The sequence below is a fragment of the Musca domestica genome, unplaced genomic scaffold, assembly GCF_030504385.1.
Source record: "Musca domestica strain aabys unplaced genomic scaffold, Musca_domestica.polishedcontigs.V.1.1 25, whole genome shotgun sequence".
In the NCBI taxonomy this organism is placed as follows: Eukaryota; Metazoa; Arthropoda; class Insecta; order Diptera; family Muscidae; genus Musca; species Musca domestica.
Window position 1 is genome coordinate 6,268,254 of NW_026712277.1, and position 24,237 is coordinate 6,292,490.

The window sequence follows — 24,237 nt, forward strand, 5'->3', positions numbered from 1 at the left end:
ATTTACCGGGATCTATATGAAGATATGGACCTGCAAAGGCAACCTTTGTCAGAAGCCATTACAATATTCAAACACGAGACTTGAAAAAAAAAATCCGGTGAATAATGTCCTTAAAATCCTCAAAATATCGAATATAAGGAGGTACTGATATATGGGGCCTATATAAAGAACTGGACCTGCATATACAATTTTTTTGTCACAGGCTGTAGTACCTATTAGGAACTTTTAATACAAGATTTCAAACAATTTCGGTGAATATTGTGCCTAAAATCCTCAAAATACCGAATATTAGGAGGTACTGATATACGGGGCCTATATGAAGACCTGGACCTGCATAAACAATTTGCCGTCACAGGCTGTAGGACCTATTAGGAACTTAAAATAACAAATTTGAAACAACTCCGGTAAATAATGCCCCTAAAATCCTCAAAATACCGAATATAGGGAGGTACTGATACATGGGGCCTATACGAAGACCTGGACCTGCATAGATAATTTTCTGTTACAAGCTGAAGTACCTATTAGGAACTTCAAATACGAACTTTCAAACAATTTCGATAAATATTGCCGCTAAAATCATCAAAATACCGAATATAGGGAGGTACTGATTTATGGGGCCTATACGAAGACGTAGGCCTGCATAGACAATATTTTGTCATAGGCTGTAATGTCCATTACAAACTTCAAATACGAAATTTCTAACAATTTCGGTAAATATTGTACCTAAAATCCTCAAAATACCGAATATGGGGAGGTACTGATATATGGGGCCTATATGAACCCCTGGACCTACATAGACAATTTTCTAGCATAGGATGTAGTACCTATTAGGAACTTCAAATACGAAATTTGAAACAATTCCGGTGAATAATGTCGCTAACATCGTCAAAATACCGAATATTGGGGAGTACGGTTATATGGGGCCTATACGAAGACCTGGACCTGCATAGACAATTTTTTGTCACAGGTTTGTAGAACTTATTAGGAACTTCAAATACGAAATTTCGGTATATATTGTGCCTTAAATCCTCAAAATACCGAAAATCGGGAGGTACCGCTTTATGGGGGCTATAGGAAGACGTGGGCCTGTACACACAATTTTCTATCACAGATTGTAGTACCTCTTACGAACTCTAAATACGAAATTTGAAACAACTCCGGTAAATAATGTACCTAAAATCATTAAAATACCGAATATAGGGAGGTACTGATATATGGGGCCTATACGAAGACCTGGAGCTGCATAGACAATTTTCTGTCACAGGCTGTAGTAGCTATTAGGAACTTTAAATACGAAATGTGAAACAATTTGGGTAAATATTGTGCCTAAAATCCTCAAAATACCGAAAATAGGGAGGTACTGATATATGGGGCCCATATGAAGACCTTGACCTGCATAGACAATTTTCTGTCACAGGCTTTGGTACCACTTACGAACTCTAAATACAACATTTGAAACAATTCCGATGGATAGAGTCGCTAAAATCATCAAAATACCGAATATCGGGGGGGGGGGGGGGTACCTTTGTGTGGGGGCTATACGATATCGTGGACCTATACAGATCATAATCTTCCATGGGGTGAGGTAATCAGAGGGAACTACTTTTATAGATTTGCAGACAATTTCATTGAAAACTGTGGTTGAGATTATCAAAATACCGAATATCGGGGGGTATCGCTGTATGGGGACTATACGATATCGTGGACCTATATATAAAATTCTCTTACAGGGGGTAAAGCACTCAGAAGGAGTTACCGTTGTAGATTTTCAAACAATTTCATTGAAAAATTTGGCTAGAATCATCAAAATACCGAGTATCGGGGGGTACCGTTATAAGGGGGCTATACGATATGGTAGACCTATATCGACAATTTTCTTTCAGGGGGTAAAGTAGTCACGAAGAACTCCTTGTGTAGAATTTCAGACAATTCAATTGAAAAATGTGGCTACAATCACGGAAATACCGAATATCGGAACGTACCGTCGTATGGAAACTATACGATATCGTGGACCTATATAGACGATAATCTTCCAGGGGGCGAAGTACCCAGAAGAAACCCCTTTTGTAGATTTGAAGACCATTTCATTGACAAATTTGGCCACAATCATCAACTATACGATATCGTGGACCGATATAGCTCATCTTCGAACTTGACTTGCCTAAAGACAAAAGACAGATCTGTGCAAAATTTTAGCTGTCAATCTTTATTGTTTTGACTCTAGCGTGATTACAACAGAAGAACTGGGCTAAAATTATTATTTCGATGAGTTACAAACGGAATGACAAATCTAATATACCCTCCATACCATGTCTGGTGTAGGGTATGAAAAAAAAACTAGATTCTTGCAGATTCTGAAACCGGGCGAAAAAATTCCCCCATTTTCCCCACTCACCAATTAAAATAGGTCTCTGGTGAATGGCAACCCTTTTCCGAGCCACACCATTTTGACTCCTTCAATGGCGGACATGGCCGTCCGCCCCGTTTGCCATGTTTGATGATGCGCCGGTATCGATGCATTTCACCAATACCGCATGTCTTGCTGCAGGCAGACCACTCTGACCAGTGGCTAACACGACAATCGCGTGGACGTTTCGTGCGGCGTCGACGATTTGTGGCCGTATAGGTGTTGGCTGAAGATAAGGAGGAGGCCAGGGAAGATGCCTGATTTCCTGATGATGACGAGGCTGATGATGCGAGCGATGCTGATAAATCAGAGCGTCTATAGCTGTTGGCAATATTTTGCATAATGGCATTTTTATCGTTTTTCGGCACCACATTGTAGGGCTGGGAATTGTTGTTGTTGTTGTTCCTGTAACGAGGAAGGAGGAAAAGAAGAGAAAATATGAATTTCAAAAATTATGAAATAAAATTCAGGGCTTGAAAATTTAACTGAAAACGGAAACTAATATTGAAAACTCTCTTTTGAGGAAATCATATTCGATAGGAGTCACCAAAGAAGCTGGGAAGGCCTTCCCAAACCCTTTTGGGACCTCTAATATATTTAGATAATATATACAAATTTACAAAATTCGGAGGGGTTCGAGCCTTCCCCGGTCTATGGCGTTGATAAGACTCAGAAATATACCATCCATCTTCTTTCTCTTAAACCAGGATATCGCTTAAAAATACACCCGGAAATGAACTAAATATTCCCTTTTTTAACTTCCAACAGCAGGCCTCTTATACACATTCACTTCAAACCTCCCACACCCTATTAAATATTTAATACCCCCCACCCCCCTCAACAGAAAGTAATTGACTATTGATATGTCAATATTCTAACAACTTTTACTACACATTGTCCTTGTCCTCCTTTTCGTTTCTGTTTCTGGGTTATATTTAAAATACCTTGAAGTATAGTTGTTAAACTATTGATGAAAAATAAAGGGGTGAGGGGAGGGAGGATCAGGGCTGCATGTGTGCCTTACAAGTTTTAATGTTTTATTTGCCATCATTTCCGTTGAACCCATCAAAAATAATTTCCAATTTTTCAATTTAGTTTCCTTTCGGGGGGGTTTTGTGAGGTTATTGTGCGCTACACAGAACAGGGAGAATTATGGCAAAGGTTGTACAGGTCATGGCAAAATAAAAACCGTTAAATTTTTTATTTTTGAGATCCAAAAAATACCGAATATTGCCTTATATATGGGGATCTACAGGAAGACGTGGACCTACATAGGCCACTTTTGACATAAACCATTTAAATATTCAAATACGAAACTTGAAATCAAAAAAACCGGCTAAAATCTTTAAAATGACTAATACAGGGAGGTACTGATATATGGGGCCTATACGAAAACCTGGACTTACTTACACAATTTTCTGTCACAGGCTGTAGTACCCATTCGGAATTTCAAATACGAAATTTGAAACCACTCCGGTAAATAATACCCGTAAAATCATCAAAATACCGAATATAGGCAGGTACCTTTATATCGGGACTATACGAAGATCTGAACCTACTTAGACAATTTTCTGTCACAGGCTGTAGTACCTATTCGGAATTTCAAATGGGAAATTTAAAACAATTTCGGCGAATATTGTACCTAAAGTCATCAAAATACCGAATATAGGGAGGTACTGATATTGGGGCCTATACGAAGACCTGGACCTACTTAGACAATTTTCTATTACAGGCTGAAGTACTTATTCGGAATTTCAAATAGGAAATTTGAAGCAATTTCGGACAATATTGTTCCTAAAATCATTAAAATACCGAATATAGGGAAGTACTGATATATGGGGCCTATACGAAGACCTGGACTTACTTAGAGAATTTTCTGTCACAGGCTGTAGTAGCTATTACGAATTCCAAATACGAAGTTTTAAACAATTTTGTTGAATATTGTTCCTAAAATCATCAAAATACCGAATGTAGGGAGGTGCCGTTATATCCGGACTATACGAAGACATGGATCTGGATTGACAATTTTCTGTCACAGGCTATAGTAGCTATTAGGAACTTCAAATACGAAATTTGAAGAAATTTCGGTCAATATTGTATCTAAAATCATCAAAATACCGAATATAGGGAGGTACTGATATAAGGGCCCTATATGAAGACCTGGACCTGAATTGACAATTTTTTGTCACAGGCTGTAGTACCTATTAGGAACTTCAAATACGAAATTTAAAACCACTCCGGTAAATAATGCCCCTAAAATCATCAAAATACCGAATATAGGGAGATACTGATATATGGTGCCTATACGAAGACCTGGACCTGCATAGACAATTTTCTGTCACAGGCTGTAGTACCTATTAGAAACTTCAAATACGAAATTTGAAACAAATCCGGTGAATATTGTACCTAAAATCGTCAAAATACCGAATATAGGGAGGTACTGATATATCGGTGCCTATACGAAGACCTGGACCTACTTAGAACAATTTTCTGTCACAGGCTGTAGTGCCTATTACGAATTCTAAATACGAAATTTGAAACAACACCTGCGAATAAAGCCGCTAAAATCATCCAAATACCGAATATCGGAAGATACCGTTGTATGGGGGCGACACGATATCATGGACCTATATGAACAACTCTCTTTCAGGGGGTACAGTAGCCTCGAAGAACTCCTTGTGTAGGTTTTCAGAAAAATTTCATTGAAAAATTTGGCTACAATCATCAACATACCGAATATCGGAGGGTACCGCTGTATGGCGACTATGCGATATCGTGGACCGATATAGCCCTTCTTTGAACTTGTCCTGCCTGCAGACAAAAGACTGATCTGGGCAAAATTTTAGCTTCCTTTCTTTATTCGTTTTGACTCTAGCGTGATTACAACAGATGGACGGACGGGCGGACAGGCTTAAATCGTCTGAGAATTTTAGACTGATCAAGAATATAGGCTGTTACATATAAAGTAAGTAAAATAGTATCAGTCGGTTTTGCCGGCAGATGTATGCCCCCAGCCTTGATATATGATTATTCAAACTGTTGTCCGTTTGTGGTGGAGGTTCCGAAGCAGTTGGATAATATTGACCAATTCGTATCTGACCTAAGACTGATAAGAATCTAAGAATCGTGTATTGATGGAGATATTTAGATGTACCAAGTCAGAATGGAATCGGATGTTAATTCCGCGTTTTATGAGCTTCACGAGTATTCAAAATTTCGACCCTTTGTGGGAGAGGTGCCAAAAGGAGTGTCCCGATATATCCTATCTTCGCAGCAGGTCTTGTGTTAGTAGAAAAAATGGGATATCTGAAATTTGAAGAAAACCGGATGCTTATTTCGAATTTTATGTTCGTTTTGGTTATTAAAAATTTTGGCCCTTTCTGTGAGAGGTATCAGAAGATATGGTCCGACCTCTACCATCTTTAGAGCAGATCTAGTGTTGAAGGAAATATTGAGATGTGCCAAGTCTGAATTGAATCGGATGTTAATTTGGTGTTTTATGAGCCTTCAAATCTTTGACCCACTGTGGGGGAGGTACAAGAAGTAGTGCGCCAATATATCCCATCTTCTCAGCAGATCTTGTGTTAGAAGAAATAATGGGATGTGAGAAATTTGAATAGAATTCGATTCTTATTCGATTCTTATTCGATTATTTCGGATTTTATGCTCGTTTTGGTTATTCAAAACTTTGACCCACTGTGGCGGAGGTACCAGAAGGAAATGTCCGATCTCTACTATCTTTATAGTAGATCTAGTGTTGATGAAAATATCGAAGCGTGCCAAGTCTGAATAGAATCGAATCTTAATTCGTGTTTTTTATGAGCTGCCTGAATATTATAAATTTGACCGCTTGTAAGAAGGGTACCAGAAGGAATGGACTGATATATCCCATATTCACAGCAGATATTGCGTTGGTAGAATGATAAAGATGTGCCTAGTTTGAATTGAATCGTATCTTAATTTTAAATTTTATTGGCTTCATGGATATTCAAAATTTTGACCCTTTGTGGGGGGGAGGTATCCGAAGGTTGGAAACCATTTTCACAGCAGATCTTGCTTTAATTAAAATATTGTGATTTGTATAATTTGAAGACAATCGGACACTTAACCCACATTTTATAAGAGTTAAAATGATTCAACATTTTGACCCTTTGTGGAGGAGATACTTGAGCAGCAGCTGACCTAGCACTGATGTAAATATTAGGATTTGCAATGTTGCAGCTAAATCGGATTATCCTTTCTCTTTCTGTGTAGTAAAATATATTTTTTTGAAAATTTCGATTTTTTTTTTTTTTTTTTTTGGGGGGGGGGGGGGTTATTGGAAGAATTGGACTGATATTGCCCATCTCCGAACTCTATCTAAGTTTTACAAAAATATTGCGATGTATCAAGTTTGGATCAAATCGGATACTCCTTCCAAGAGCTATCGTTTGCACCAGCCATGCAGACAGACAGACGGACGGACGGTCATCGCTAGATCTACTCCAAATATCCTTAAATGGGCTTGGTCCAAAGAGACCTAGGATCTAAAACCGTTATTTTGATGAGGCACGTTTCGACCGTATCCAATGATATATACCATCTCTAGCCATATGGCTGAGGGTATACTTATTATTTCGATGAGTTACGAATGGCATGACGAACCTAATATACCCTCCATACTATGTATGGTGGAGGGTATAAAAAAAACTAAGGCCTATAGAAGGTCGGTCAAGAAGACTACTTTTGACAATAAACTTTGAAACTCTTTGAATTTCAAATCATAATATTCCTTTTGACTTGATTGTCAGATGGGCTTACTGGTCGACCTTATATAGGCCATGCAAATACCTTTAAATAAAATATTAATTAATTTTTTTTTCAGGACTTGTAGGAGATTTTTCAATTCCGGATTGTCATTTGAAAATTATTTCAACTTTCATTTTTCATCAGAAATTTTCTTTGCAGTTACTTTTTGAGGAGATACATTTTCATGTAATGCACTTGTATAAATGTTTGTGTTACCCTCCCCCCACCCCCTTTCACGTATTTGCGAACATGACAAACAAATAGAATACTTGATAAGTAGTTGTTTTTGTTTTCGTTTTCTTCCTCTCTCTCTTTGCGGTCTTGGTGCACACAAAAATTCCATTTGGAGAACTACAAAACGAACTGCTGTTCCGAAAATTGGAACTGTTATTGCCATTACCGGTGTTCATGTTTTTGTTGGTGTTGTTATACAACACACACAAAATGCATGCATATTCATGTTAATTTCCATTTGACATGTATTTTTACAATGTCGTCGTTACCCGGTAAAACAACCATCCATCCATGGTTCCCAGAGAAGAGATGGAAGAGAAGGAGGAGGAGGAGGTGGGTTGGGGAAAGAACATTTCTAAGTGGTTGATGTTTTTAAAGGGATATCATTGCGAACTACTTCTGTGTAATTGTGTGTGTGTGTTTTGCATACAGTTTTAATTTTTTTTTTTTTTTTTTTTTTTTTTTTTTTTGAAAAATTGGGTTGTAACATTTACACAGTGGCCACAAATTTGTGTAAAGGTATCTTTTCCATCAATGGCTGTGTGTTGGTGTGTGGGTGTATCTCTGTGTTTGTGGAATTCTAATTTAGTTCAATTCTGTTTCCCTTTTTCATTTTCTTTGGTTAACAAAAAAAAAAAAAAAATTAAAAAAAAATATGCATGCATTGCATACATACATATGTATGAGAATATGTAAATATGTACATTCAATGTTAGCTTTTAGCATTGACTGACATATGGAAAGGGAGGGAGAGAGGGAGAGCGAGAGAGAAGGAGTGAGAGTGTTGGTGGTTTGCAATTACATTTGCCTTGTTCCTTGTTTTCGCAAAACATTTTCTTCTGTTATTCTTGCACACACATACCAACAGATATGCATACATACATACATAGCTATGTAGGTATGTATGCCGTCCACATCGACATGTACAAATGCAATGACTTGTATGCATTCCGAATCAGTTATTTTTTAATTTTCTTGCCAATATATGTTGGGAATTCCAAATTGATTTGGTTTCCAATGTTCCATTCTCTTTTTTTGGGGTTTTTGTAATTTTCTTTTCTAAGAATGAACTGTTCCAAATGGAGATTAATCAAGCTTTGGGTTTAATTTTTGAAAGAATAATTTTAAAAGAAATAATTGCTAGGAAAGGATTTGAAAAGAGGTTTGACATAAAATACCATCTTTCAAATATGACCTCTAGAACCTAGAATTCCACTGGAATTGTTGCAAAACTCGTACTAAATATGAAAAACCACTGAACCTGAAATTCCTTAACAGGAATTTTCTAAGTTTTTCTGAAAGATAAAGAGTCATAATCCCGGAGTTTCTAAGGAGGGAGAATATTTTTAAATGACCCAAAGGCTATTAATGAAGCATTTTTGATAAATATTTTTAAAATTTGGTTTTCAAGGACAAACAGAGTTTTTTACATATGTTTTAAGATTTTTTCTTGAAGCTTAGAAATTTTTTAAAGAATTTTTTTTTGTAGAATATTGGAGGACAAAAGAAATTATCAGGGTTTCTTATTTAAGAATATTTTTATAGGACGAACTGGAGAACATTTTTGGATTTTTGTTTTTTTAATTTTTTCAAGGATTTTGATGGAACCATAACATGGATCGTAAGGAATATTTCCCAAAGACATAAATTTTAACAATTTTTTATAGAATTTTTTTTTTTTTGTAGAAATTGGAGGACAAGAGAAGTTATGAGGGTTTATTATTTAAGGATATTTTTAAAGGACGAACTGGACAAAATTTTTGGATTTATTTTTTAAGTTTTTCAAAGATTTTGATCGAACAAGAACATGAATCGTAAGGAATATTTTCCCAAAGACATACAGATATTTTACAAAAGTGTTTTTTTCCTAAATTTTGTGATAATCCTGGAATTTAAAAAAAATATATATATTCTAGAGGAAGAAGAAAAATTTTCAAGGCCCGCAGGACAAAGAACAAACAGATCTAAGCTGTGAGCCATAATTGGGAAATTTTTACAAATTTTTTGCAATTTTTTTCTTGATGCTTAGCAATTTTTTAAAGTTTTTTTTTTGTAGAATATTGGAGGACCAAAGAAGTTATCCAGGTTTATTATTTAAGGATGTTTTTAAAGGACGAACTGAAGAACATTATTGAATTTTTTTTGAAGAACGAACAGGATTGTAATCTTAGATTTTCGTACCTATTTTTATGAATAATTTTTAGTTCTTTTTAACTATTCAAATATCTATTTCTTGGATTTTCATGAAGGATGAACGAGTTTATAGTCTTGGATTTTTTACAATTTTTTTTTTCATTTTTTTTAGAATTTCTTTACATATTTTTTATATGATTTTTTTTTGTAGATTTTAAGAATATTTCCTTAAGAAAAAGAAATTATAACAATTTGATTTTTCTACGTTTTCTTATTTTTAGATATCTTAAGGATGTTTTATTGAAAGATTTTTTTCTTGAATTTTAGAGAATATTTTTTGAAAAACGAACAGGGCTGTAATTTTGGATTTTCGTATCTATTTTTAGCGATTTTCTTGAATATTTCTAATTTTTTTTTTTTTTAATTATTCAAGGATCTCTTTCTTGGATTTCCATGAAGGACGAACGAGTTTATAGTCTTGGATTTTTTACAAATTTTTTCAAAAACATTTTCCGTCGATTTTTTATTGATATTATTTTGAGAACAAGAAGAGGTATTATCGTCGATTTTTTTAACTTTTTTCAAGGATTTTTTAAGAATTTTAAGGATATTTGCTTGAAGGACAAAAAGTTCATGGAACTTCATTGATAATTTTTTGATGGATTTTTTCGTAGATTTTTGAGAATATACTTTTTAAGGACAATAAGAGTTATAATTTTTGATTTTTATAAACAATTTTTCGAACACTGATTTTCTTTGAGTTTTAAGGATATTATATTGAAGGACGTACTATAATCAGATTTCTTCGTAGATTTTTTATTTTTAAGGATTTTTGAGTTTTAAGGATATTATATTGAAGGACGAACTATAATCAGTTGTTTGTTTTTTCGCAGATTTTTAATTTTTAAGGATTTTTGATTTTTAAGGACATTATATTGAAGGACGAGCTATAATCAGATTTCTTCGTAGATTTTTAATTTTTAATGATATTATATTAAAGGACGAACTATAATCAGTTGTTTTTTTCGCAGATTTTTAATTTTTAAGGATTTTCGATTTTTAAGGATATTATATTGAAGGACGAACTATAATCAGATTTTTTCGTAGATTTTAAAAAATATTTATTGAAACTTTTTCAAGAACTATTTTTTTTAGATTTTTAAGAATATTTTTTTGAAGGACGAACAGGTCCTCCAGCATTTATTTTTTAATATTTCTCAGAGGATTTTTTTTGTAAATTTTTAAAAATATTTTTAAAACGAGTATTATCTTAAAGTGGGGGATTTTTAAAATTTATTTATTTATTTTTATTTATTTCTAAGCATTTTTAAGCTCAAATTAAGCTGTAATTGTGAAGTTTTGTAAATCTTTTCCAATATTTTTTTCTTGAACGGTAAGGAATATCCAGCTCATTTATAGAGACCACCCGGCCTCCAGTTTTGACTATAAAGAGACTTTGGGCTCCAGCTCGTCTCTAAGGACTCTCTGGCCTCAAACTCGTCTATAACTACTCTCTGGCCTATACCTATTCTGGCCTACTGCTCGTTTATAAATACTTCTTGGCCTCTAGGTCGTCTATAAAGACTTGCCTATAAAAACTCCCTATAAAGACTCTATAACCTCCAGCTCATCTATAAAGACTCCCTGGGCTCCAGCTCGTCTATAAATACTCCCTGCCCTCCGATTCGTCTATAATTACTCCCTTGGCCATCAGCTCGTCTATAAAGACTTACTGGATCTCCAGCTCATCTATAAAAACTCGCTGGCCTCTAATTTTACTATAAAGACTTCCTGGCCTCCAGCTCGTCTGTAAAGACTGCCTGCCCTCCGATTCGTCTATAAAGCCTCACTGGCCTGCAGCACGTCTATAAAGACACCCTGACCTCCAGCTCGTCTATAATTACTTCCTTGGCCATCAGCTCGTCTATAAAGACTAACTGGATCTCCAGCTCATCTATAAATACACCATGCCCTGCAGCTGGTCTATAAAGACTCCCTGGTCTCTAGCTTTACTATAAAGACTTCCTGGACTCCAGCTCGACTATAAAGACTCTTGTGAATTATTTTTTTACCATTTTTTGTTCATAGTTTTATTTTTTTTATTTTTTTATATTTTTTTTTTTAAGTTTTTATGTCTTTTTATATTTTTTTATTTTATTTATGTCATTCATACAAATAACATTTACATATAACACACACACACATACAACAGCACACATCACAGGACAATACTTAATATTAAAATTTATTCGCTACCAATTTTTTTTTCTAAACCGAATAATTTATATAATTTTTTATTGAAAATTTCATAAAATTGCACAACAACCCCCACTGGAATAGACGACGGCTGTGGGTCGGGGTGCGGCCACCCCCACGGCAACAGCAGGCGCTGGTGCAGCAGCACCAACAGCAATAACGGGTGGTGGTGGAGCCATAGCACCGACGGCAATAACTGGAGGTGGTGGAGCCATGCCACCTACCACCACAACACCGGGTGGTGGTGGCGGCCGGGCGCCAATGTTGATATTAACTCCAACTCCTACTCCGGGTCGAGGTGGTGGTGGTCCAAATACAGGTCCTGGGGGTGGTGGTCCAAATGCTGGTCCAGGGCCAGGTCTGAAGCCCGGTGGTCCGCCATATGGTGGTGGGCCACCCATCATACGTCCCTGACGTCCTGGTGGTGGCATTTTTAAGGGGATTTGTAGATGGAAAAAGGAAAAAGGAAAGCTGCTCCTACGGAGAGCTAGCTAATTTGAGTGGTTTGAGTGCTTCCGAGTTAACTACTGAACTAACAGCGCCACCGCCTTTGCACATCAAACAAAATGTGCGTCAACTGACCAGCCCGTCAAGCACTGGATATTAGTCGACATTTTTGTGGTTTTCATAGATAACAAAATGTGGAAAATCTTTGGGATTTAATTACAAATCAATCAGGGTCGGTAATTATGTGTGTCGTGGTGATTTTCAAATTTTTTTCATAATATTCCGAAAAAGTACCCTCACAGAAAACTGTATGATAGAAACCAATTATCAAATATTTTTTATCTTATCATTTAAACTCCAATTTTTTTTATGGCGCACCAACTGTCCGTCAAAGGTACTTCCCTGGCATTGGCTGTTATCTATTTACGCATCAGTGCGGCGGTCTTGTGGCCAACCAGTGTTGGAAAACGTAAATATTTGTGAATTTCTCTTATACTCACATTGGATTCATTTTCTCCAACAGCTTCGATCGTATACGATCTCTTTCCGATGCCCTTGTCGGCTGTGCCGGCCCAATCTCGTTTTGTCTCTCCCGTTCTATACTCGCCGACAGTTCGTTATTCATTTCGACATGATTGTGTTCCATTTCCAGATGCGTTTGCGTCTTGACGGTCTCGTATTTTCGGTCATCTTCGGCGAAGTTGAAAACTTCACTTAGTTCGTATTCTTTGAGCTGCGGGGGAAAAAGAAGAATATGAGAAAGAGAAAATTAATAAGGAATTTAGTCAAAAGAGAAAAAAAAATAGAAAATTGAAAAATATTTGTTGAACCCAGAGGGGTCTTTGATGGCTTTGTAGGTGAGGAGGGGGAAAAAGTCTTTATTGACTGATGTGGAAGTGTGGTGGGGGAAGGGAGAAGGACGTGTATGATATGTTTACATATGAGGAGCATAATGGAGAACTGAAAGGAAACTTTTGGATGAGGTTCGATGAGGTTTAATATTTAGTTAAGGATAAATAGTGCCAAAATCCTCTATTTTTAAAGGACAAGCAGAGCTATAGCTGTGGATTTAAAAAAAAAAAAATATTTTTCAAGGACGAACAGAGCTTCTGTCGCAGATTAGAAAAAAGGACTTTTTCAAGAACGAAAAGAGGTATTGTCGTGGACTTAAAAAAAATCAATAGCTAGCTCAATTCGAGAATAACTAGAAAAATTCGGAAGAGGCCTGTGCCCTTATATAGCAGAGTTGGATGACCGAAGTAGACCCCATGGGTCCGAGATACTTCCCTATGAGCCCCAAAAAATCCCCCTATGGACCCCAGGGGCATTCCCCTATGGATCCCAGGGCATTCCCCTATGAACCCCGGGGAATTACCCTATGGGCCCAAACCTCTTTAATTGCACCGGTTGCACAGTTTAGCAGAACGCGAACACATGCATGTACTACTGTTACAACAACAACAACCCCATGGACCCAAGGGGATTCCCCTATGGGCCCAGGGGTTCCTTTATGGGCTTCAGGGATTCCCCTATGGCCCCCAGGGGTTCCCCTATGGCTCCAGGGATTCCCCCATGAGGTCCTGGGAATCCCTCCGGTGTCCAGCCGGGCTTTAGCTAGTCTAGGAGAGACCAGCTGGCATTCTGCTCATCTAGAAGAGACCAGCTGGCCTCCAGCTAGTCTAGAAGAGACCAGCTGGCCTCCAGCTAGTCTAGAAGAGACCAGCTGGCCTCCAGCTAGTCTAGAAGAGACCAGCTGGCCTCCAGCTAGTCTAGAAGAGACCAGCCGGCCTCCAGCTAGTCTAGAAGAGACCAGCTGGCCCTCCAGCTAGTTTAGAAGAGACCAGCTGGCCATCCAGCTAGCTAGTCTAGAAGAGACCAGCTGGCCTCCAGCTAGCCTAGAAGAGACCAGCTGGCCTCCAGCTAGCCTAGAAGAGACCAGCTGCCCTCCAGCTAGCCTTGAAGAGACCAGCTGGCCTCTAGCTAGTCTAGAAGAGACCAGCTGGCCTAGAAGAGACCTAGGTCTAGCTGGCCTAGAAGAGACCAGCTGGCCTAGAAGAGACCAGCTGGCCTAGAAGGAACCAGCTGGCCTCTAGCTAGCCTAGAATAGACCAGCTGGCCTCTAGCTAGCCTAGAATAGACCAGCTGGCCTCTAGCTAGCCTAGAATAGACCAGCTGGCCTCTAGCTAGCCTAGAAGAGAACAGCTGGCCTTTAGCTAGCCAAGAAGAGACCAGCTGGCCTCCAGCCTCGTCTATAGGGACAAGCTGGCCCTCCAGCTAGTCTATAGAGACCAGCTGGCCTGCAACTCGTCTTCAAAGACTCCTTGGCTACCAGCTCGTCTCTAACGACATCCCGGCTCCCAGCTTGTTCACAAAGACTCCCTGGCATCCAGCTCGTCTATAAGGACTCCCTGGCCTCCATCTCATCTATGAAGACTCCTTGGCCTTCCACTTCGTCTAAAAAAACTCTCTTGACCTCAACCTCGTCTATAAAAACTCCTTGGCCTCCAGCTCGTTTGTAAAGACTCTCTGGCCTCCAGGTCGTCTATAACGACTCTCTGGCCTACAGCTCGTCTATAAAGACTTCTTGGCCTCCAGCTCTTCTATAAAGATTTACTGGCCTCCAGCTCGTCTATAAAGACTCCCTCACCTCCAGCTCGTATATACAGACTCCCTAGCCTCCAGCTCGTCTATAAAGACTCCCTGGCCTCCAGCTCGTCTATAAAGACTCCCTCACCTCCAGCTCGTCTATAAAGACTCCCTCACCTCCAGCTCGTCTATAAAGACTCTATAAGGACTCCCTGGCCGCCAGCTCGTCTATAAAGATTCATTGGCCTCCAGCTCATCTATAAAGACTCCCTTGACCTCCAGCTCATCTATACAGACTCCCTGTCCTCCAGCTCGTCTATAAAGGTTCCCTGGGTCTCCAGCTCATCTATACAGACGCCCTGTCCTCAAGCTCATCTATAAAGATTCCCTGGGTCTCCAGCTCGTCTATAAAGACTCCTTGGGTCTCCAACTCGTCTATAAAGACTCCCTGGCCTCCAGCTCGTCTATAAAGACTCCCTGGCCTCCAGCTCGTCTATAAAGACTCCCTTGACCTCCAGCTCATCTATACAGACTCCCTGGCCTCCAGCTCGTCTATAAAGACTCCCTGGCCTCCAGCTTGCTATACAGACTCCCTGGCCTATACCTCGTTTATAAATATTCCCTGGTCTCCAGCTCATCTATAAATACACCCTTGACCTCCAGCTCGTCTATAAAGACGCCCTGGGCCTCCAGCTCGTCTATAAAGACTCTCTGGCCTCCAGCTCGTCTATAAAGACTCCCTGGGCCTCCAGCTCATCAATAATTACACCCTGGCCTCCAGCTCGTCTATAAAGACTGCCTTTCGCTTTCTCTCTCCCTTCTTTCTCTCCCTTTTTCTATTTCTTTTTATTTTTCTTCCTTTTTAATTTTTTTCAGACTTTCTTTGTTAAAAATATTTACATTTTCTCCATATCACAGCCTCCTTGATTTCTCCTTAATTCCTGTGTAAAAATGCCAAATCAAGAATCCTTACATTTATGTCTGGGTTTAACATGCGGAAAAAATGCCGACAACATATAAAGGCATTTACACACACACAGAGAAAAAGAAACCTTCAAACACACTCCTGCTTTTGGAGATATGGCATATTAAAATCCATAATCCTATTCATGCCGATGATGCTAACTGTGAAAATTCTTTTGTGAAGTTACGGCTTGTTCTTTGCAGTTATCCTCAAAAAACATACATTCCAAAGGAACAAAATTTTTTGTGATTTTCCCAATAAACCAACTACAACAAGTGCAGAGATTTTTTCTCCCCAAACATTTTGAGCTAAGAAAATGAACAGAGGAAAAAAAAGAAAGAAATGAAAAATTGCTGTTCATTTTATCCTGAATAAAGGAAGAATTTTTCAGGGTTTTTTTTTCGTTTGGTCTTAACAGAGACACAAGGTGATAACAATCGACAGCTCAGCAGGAGTAGGCCAGGGCAATAAAGCCGGCCGGAGATCAACAGCCCAGGTTGTGGCTGATAACGGTGATGATGAGGATGACGATGAAGATGAGCATGTTGACAATGACGGGTGTGAATGTGTAAATTAGCCATGAATTGATGGCATAAAGAAATCCTGTTTAATGGGGTTGCCATAAGCTCCCCTTTCTCGCTCTCTCTTTCTCTGTCTCTCTCTCTCTCTTCATCACCGGGAGGCAAGGTGTATCATTTTTCGATATTTTTCTGCTTCTCCTATTTTTTCCTATTTTTCCACTTAATGAATTTTTATGGTATCAGCTTTTTCCACCTTTGCAATCAAAGAAGCCGAAATATTTTCACCCGAAATAAAAATGAAAATTTCTGCTCTATTAAATTTTATGTTTTTCTGCTGTTGTTTTTCTTTCCTTCAAAGGAAATAAATATTCATTTACGCTTGCAAGGCACCTAAGCAGGGAAAATGCCAGAAATTATTGGCCGAAAACAAATGTGTTTTACCAGAATACAACAGATTCCAAAAAGTTAATTTGTTTCCTTTGTTTTAGAAAAAAAAAAACAAAAATTGAAAACATTATTTTTGTTGCTGTTGTTTCTCTTTAATGCCTAATTTCCGTTACAATTTACAAAAGCTGAATGGCGTAATAAATTTTATTTCAATGAGCATCCTGACTACCCGAAGAAAATAGAGATAAAGAGAGAGAGAGAGAGAGAGAGAGTGTGAGTGAACATTTTGAATTTTCTAAATTGCTCGCAAATGCCGCCATCAGCTTTATGGCCATAATAGTATATTTCAAATTGTTATGGGCAAAATATTGAAAATAATTTTGAATTTTTTATTAAAATTTTATAGAGGAGTAAGATGTCTTCTCTTGGGGAAATGCTCAGAGGTTTAATTATAGAAAGCAACAACAAAAGAAAGCCAATGAAATTAAAATGGAAAATTTTAAGGAATTGAATTTTTATTGATGAGGATCATAGTGAAGAAGTGAAAGAGGCCTTGGCCCCCTCTATAGCCCGACTGGATGGGCAGAATAGACCTCGGGGTCAGTATATCCCATGGCGAAGCGACCAGCTGACTTCCGGTTCTTCTAAAAGAGACCAGCTGGCCTCCGGCTCGTCTAGAGGAGACCAACTGGTCTCCGGCTCGTCTAGAGGAAACCACCTGGACTCCGGCTAGCCTGGATGAGACCACCTGGCCTCCAGATAGTCTAAAAGAGACCAGCTGCACTGTAGATATAAAGACTCCCTGGCCTCCACATCATCTATAAAGACTCTCTGGCCTCTAGCTCGTCTATAAAGACTCACTGGTCTCCAGGTCGTCTATAAATATTCCCTCGTTTATAAAGACACCTTGGCTCCGAGCTCATCTATAAAGACTCTCTCTAATAGTTTATTTCAAATTGTTATGGGGAATATTGAAAATAACTTTGAATTTTTTATTTAATTTTTTTAAAGGAGTAGGGTATCTTCTCTTGGGAAATAAGACCTCTTTTTGGGGAATGGGCCAAAGTTCGTCTCTAAAAGACAATGTGGTTTTTCAAATGGCCGGAGTTCGGATTATAGGGAACCAAAGAAATTAAAATGGACAATTTTAAGGATACTGAAGAGAAAAGTACTTTTTTGTACAATTGTGGCACGAAATTGCCCTTTTTCCTGCACACTGTAATTGTTGTTGCAGCTATATTCCTTGTGTCACAAATTTGGTTCATCTGCCCAATAATTTTATCCTCATCCCTTCACAAAATGCCAAATGGCCGTATTTAGTACTTTTACTTACTTAGTACCTTTGTAAATCTAATATCCAAAAATACGACAGTATCTCATCGCAGAGCACAAGTGAAGGCCCTAATTGCAAAACTCCAAATTTTTGCTTTATCCGGAGATCACTTGGACCCCGGATCGCCTGGATGAGACCAGCTGGCCTCCAGATAGTCTAGAAGAGACAAGCTGCCCTGTAGATATAAAGACTCCTGGTCTCCTGGTCTATAAAGACTCCTTGGCCTTCAGCTCTTCTATAAAGACTCTCTGGCCTCCAGCTCGTCTGTAAAGACTCTCTCTAATAGTTTATTTCAAATTGTTATGGGCAAAATATTGAAAATAATTTTGAAATTTTTATTAAAATTTTATGGAGGAGTTAGATGTCTTCTCTTGGGAAAAATAAGACCTCTTTTTGGCGAATGGGCCAAAGTTCGTCTCACAGAAGACAATGTGGGTATTTAAATGGCCAGAGTTCTGATTATAGGGAACCAAATAAATTAAAATGAGCAATTTTAAGGATACTGAATAGAAAAGTACTTTTTCGTACGAAATTGCCGAAATTACCATTTTTCCTGCACACTGTAATTTTTGTCACAGCTACATTCCTAGTGTCAGAAATTTGGCTTCATCTGCCCTCTAATTCTGTCTTCATCCCTTCACAAAATGCCAAGAGACCGTATTTAGTACTTTTAGTTCATTTTAGTACCTTTTTAAATCTAATATCCAAAAATACGACAGTATCTCATCGCAGAGCACAAGTGAAGGCCCTAATTGCAAAACTCCAAATTTTTGCTTTATCCATTTGCTAATAATAATGGGACGGCACTTTGAATCTTTTACTAGCCTTTAAGTGGATGGGCAGAATAGACCACGAGGTCAGAATATCCCATGGCGAAGCTACCAGCTGGCCTGCGGGTCGTCTAAAAGAGACCAGCAGCTCGTCTTGAAGAGACCAGCAGCTCGTCTACAAGAGACCAGCTAGCCTCCGGCTCGTCTAGAGGAGACCAACTGGTCTACGGCTCGCCTAGATGAGACCAGCTGGCCTCCAGTCTAGAAGAGACCAGCTGACCTGTCTATATATAAAGACTCCCTGGTCTCCAGCTCGTCTATAAAGACTCCTTGGCCTCCTGCTCGTCTATAAAGACTACCTGGTCTCCAGCTTGTCTATAAAGACTCCATGGCCTTCAGCACTTCTATAAATACTCCCTCGTCTATAAAGACATCTTAGCTCCGAGCTCCTCTATGAAGACACCTTGTTTATCATTCCGTTTGTAACACCTAGAAATATACAGCTTAGACCTCACAAAGTATATATACACATTTTTGATCAGCATAAAATTCTATGTCGATTTAGCGATGTCCGTCCGTCTATTTGTCTATCCGTCTGTGGAAATCACTGTAGGTTGATACAATTTTACTCAAATGTCTATTATGTCTGTAGGACTTTTGGTATTGAAAATGGGCGATGTAGGTCTACGTCTTCGTATAGCCCCCATATAAAGGTAACTCCCGATATTCGGTATTTTGATTATTAAGGCGACATATTCACCGGATTTGTTTCAAATTTGGCATTTGAATTTCGTAATGAATACTACAGCCCATGACAGAACTCTGTCTGTCCAGGTCCACGTCTTCGTGTATCCCCCAAATAACGGTACCCCCCGATATTCGGTATTTTTATGATTTTAGCGACATTATTTACCGGAATTATTTCAAATTTTGTATTTGAAGGTCGTAATGGATACTACAGCCTATGTCAGAAAATAGTCTGTGCAGGTCCACGTTTTATAACCCCCATGGTACCTCCCTATGTTCGGTATTTTGATGATTTTAGCTACATTATTCACCGATTTGGTATTTTTACGATTTTAACAGAATTTTCAATGGATTTTATTTTATTTATTTTTTTTTTTGAAAATGGCTAAATTCGCTCTAAATGATGGAGGGTATTCAAAGTTCGGCCCAGTCGTACTTAGAGCTTTCTCACTTGTTTATCTTCGGATTACTTCCCAACCACTCATTCCCTTGAAATTATGTTCAAGGATCGCTACCTATGCGGATGTATTTTAGGGAATTTTTACTAAAAAGGGTCCGAGATGTACGAAGAAGTACCAAAAACAGACTGATAATTTGGTCTCCTATCAGAAAAACCCCTTCTATTTAAATTTTTTTTTGGCTCTCTTCGAATCACTTCCCAAACATCCTTTCCATTTTCCATCTTAAAATTTTATTCAAATATCACCACTATATTTTAGGAGATTTTTAATAAACAGGTGCGAGATTTTTCGTACATCTCGCACCTGTTTATTAAAAATCTCCTAAAATATAGTGGTGATCTTTGAATAAAATTTTAAGATGGAAAATGGAAAAGTACCAAAAAAACTGACGGATATTTTGGTCTCCTATCAGAAAAACCCCTAAAAGGGCAGTTGGGTTTCTCCCAGGGTTAGGATTTTCTCTGCGTACTTTATGAAAAAAAATCCATTCTGCTCCCTTCGGATTACTTCCCAACCATTCCTTTCCTTTTTAATTTCGTAATTCTCTCTCTCTTTTTTAACATTCAAGCTTGTTTGCCAACATTGTTGTGATTTATTTCATTATAAATCATGTCAAAAAATCTGCCGCACACACACAACCATGGCATGCAGAACTCATTATGGGCTTACTAAAGGAAATACAACAACAAAAAATACTAACTACAACAACAAGTAAAATTTTCCAACTTCCTTTCATCAGCCAGGCTTTGCTCTATATTTGCCCATTGATAAAATGAATATGGAATTCCTCGTATTTTACCCTCCATCCAATGTGAGAGGGGAAAGGGGGGAGGGGTGGTTTGGAAACTGAAATGTTTGCCTCTTAATTATATTTGAAATGAAAATTTGTTATTCATTTACGTGAACTGATTTGGGGTTTTGTTTTGGTTTTCTTGTTAGTTATTTTTTTTTCTCTCTCTCTCTCTCTCTCATTTCTATGAAGTTCAGTTTTGTTTGGGAATAACTGGGCCAACAAAAAGGAAAAGTGGGAGGTCTACTCCTAACAGACAACATAATTGTGGTTTGGCATCAAAAAATATTTTCACACACACACAGACACTTATTCATTCACGCACATACGTCACAACTTTTAACATGTATATGTGGAGTACGTGTTAATTCCCTCGCTCTCTCTCCCACTCTCTCTCTAGAATTTCGACAAACAGGAAACATTGTAACGCAAGCAAAACGAAAACATTTAGAAAAACACAAATCATGTTGTGTTTTGTTCGGCGGGTTTCCGTTTAGATCTTCGTGAATAGAAATGGCCATGAAATTAAAATTAATTTAAATTTATGGTGGGAATTAGAATTAGGAAAAAGAGAGAGGGAGAGAGGGGGACACAGGGACCATGATTGCCGCATAAAAAATTGAAGATGTTTCTTGGGTGTAGGAATATTTTTTTTTAGAAATGATGTGAACTACAGCTAGAGATATCTAACGTCATTGGAAACAGCAAGAACCCTAAAAACCCACATTGTCTTCTATGGGACGAGCTTTGGGCCATCTCCAAAAAGAGTCCATAGTTCTTCATGAGCACCCAGCCTGCTCTTCTATAAAATTGTTATAAACGAGTAAAAAAGCTCTAAGTACAGCTCGGCCGAACTTTGAATACCCTCTACTCCCTCTAAATTTGGCAATTTTCAAAAAAAAAAAAAAAATAAAATCCATTAAAAATTCAGTTAAAATCTTAAAAATTCCGAATGTAGCTTTATACTAGGGTCTATACGACGACGTAGACCTGCATACCCAACTTTTGTCATAAAACAATTCCGGTGAATGACTTCGCTAGAATCATCAAAATACCGAATATCGGGGTGTACCGTTATATGGGTGCTCTACGAAGACTTGGACCTGCAGAGACAATTTTCTGTCTTAGGTTGTAGTATTCATTACGAACTTCAAAGACCACATTTAAAAAAAATCTGATGAAAAAATGTCCATAAAATCATAAAAATACCGAATATCGGCAGGTACCGTTATATGGGGGCTCTACGAAGACGTGGACCTGCACACACAATTTTCTGTCATAGGCTGTAGTATCCATTGCGAACTTCAAATACCAAATTTGAAACAATTCCGGTGAAGAAATGTGCATAAAATCATTAAAACACCGAATATAGGGAGGAACCGTTATATGGGTGCTATACGAAGACATGGACCTGCACAGACAATTTACTGTCTTAAGCTGTAGTACCCATTACGTACTTCAAATACCAAATTTGAAACAATTCCGGTGAATGAATTCGCTAAAATCATTAAAATACCGAATATCGGGAGGTACTGTTATATGGGGGCTATACGAAGACGTGGACCTGCACACACAATTTTCTGTCTTAGGCTGTAGTATCCATTAAGAATTTCAAATACCAAATTTGAAAGAATTCAGGTGAAAAATGTCGCTAAAATCATCAAAATACCGAATATGGGGAGGTACCGTTATATGGGGGCTATAGGAAGACGTAGATCTGCACAGACAATTTTCTGTCTTACGCTCTACTATCCATTATGAACATCAAATTCCAAATTTGAAACAATTCTGGTGAATGAATTCGCTAAAATCATTAAAATACCGATTATCGGGTGGTACCGTTATATGGGAGCTATACGAAGACGTGGACCTGCGTAGACAATGAATATACCCTCCATACCATGGTGGAGGGTATAATAAAAATTTAAGACAATTTCTAGCTTTTTGTACCCTTTCTGCGGAATTTCCAAAACATACTTTATTATTATGATGTTTTAGAAGACCCTAACCCCGACCATAAATCCCATATCTATGGTGGAATATTTGGTACCTATTTTCCCTCTTATCTGAATTTTTAGAACCTAAGGGTACCAATTTGCCAAAATTCCAGGATTGCATACCCCATGCAAAATTTAAAGATTTACAGGCCTATTATTTATCCGTTCGCAATTGGTAAGTTAATGCTCTTTGCCATATCTTTAAAGATTTTTAGATGGCTATCCTTCCCCTCGCATGCCTCCACAAAATTGCTGCGTCATAATTCCTGGCTCCGCATGATGATTATAATTTTCTTCATTCCTCATTTCAGTTTTTTCTTCGTCTTTTTTTTTTTCCAAAGCCACTTGTTTGCCTCAAAGCAACAAAGCACAACAACAACAAGGCACTTGGATCCAAAACTGGATCCCAAACATGATTTCATGTTAATGAATCATTAGTAATTTTTAATGATGTTGTTAATATTCGAGAGATGGCAGGCTGGCAAGCAACAAAGGCAATGGGAGACAGCAACACCCTTACTCTCAAAAAAATCAAAGGAGAGAGATATGGTGGCAAGGAGAGAGAGAGAGGTAAGAGTGGAGCCAAAAAAAAGTATTTACACAACACTCACCCTCAGAACGGAAGTGTTGCTAATTTGTAACTAATTAAGTTGTTGAGATTGCTTGCCAACCTTACCCCTCGCAACTCTCCTACACCCTACCCCCACTTCCACCCTCCATCAACAACACCAAGAAAATTGCCCAGGAGGAGCCTGACAGGCAAATTTATGGTAAAAACATACTTAAAGTTGGCGAGTGCTTTTGACATATGAGAGAGCACTTAACACAGATATGCTTCCAACGGCTGACACGCACGCACACCCATGTATTTCAGACGGAAATACACACACACACACACGCGTTCTTATATTTATACACTTACCTTGATAAATTGAAACGTCGCCATGGGCGGCAAACGTTTACTTTTCGGATAGAAAAAACTGCCAGCCGGATGTGCGGGATAACGCGATGTGATGCGATAGATAACACCCTGCGGCGATGTCGGCCAATTGGGAGCGGTGAAGGTAAAGCCATTGTCCGTACCGGCATCCAGGGGGTCCATTTCAACGGTGACCGTATCTATCCAGGAGCCGCCGACGCAGAGCTGGAAAAAGAGGAGGGGAAACATTAGATTAAAATGACGAAAGGGTCTCAAAAGCTCGACTAAGAAAAAATTGTATGAAGAAGACCTCCAGGTCGTCTATAAAGAAGATTTCCGGGTCTTTTATAAAGAAGACCTGTGGTTCTTTTATAAAGAAGACCTGTTGATCTTCTATAAAGAAGACCTCTATGTCTTCTATGTAAAAGACCTCAAGATCTTCTACGTAGAAGATCTCAAGGCCTTCTATGGAGATGACCTCAAGATCTTCTATGTAG

The 24,237-nt window shown here is 38.3% G+C and overlaps 1 protein-coding gene across 1 annotated transcript in view; it reads right to left on the reverse strand.

Annotated features, from left to right (window-relative positions):
• LOC101896250 (spondin-1) overlaps nucleotides 1–24,237 on the reverse strand; it is a 109,166-nt gene that overhangs the window by 532 nt on the left and 84,397 nt on the right. The window contains exons 3-5 of the mRNA XM_059123644.1: nucleotides 23,744–23,965; nucleotides 12,766–12,998; nucleotides 2,396–2,812 (exon numbers count right to left, since the gene is read on the reverse strand). Coding sequence (XP_058979627.1) covers nucleotides 2,396–2,812; nucleotides 12,766–12,998; nucleotides 23,744–23,965 — 872 coding nt within the window. The remainder of the gene's footprint in view (nucleotides 1–2,395; nucleotides 2,813–12,765; nucleotides 12,999–23,743; nucleotides 23,966–24,237) is intronic.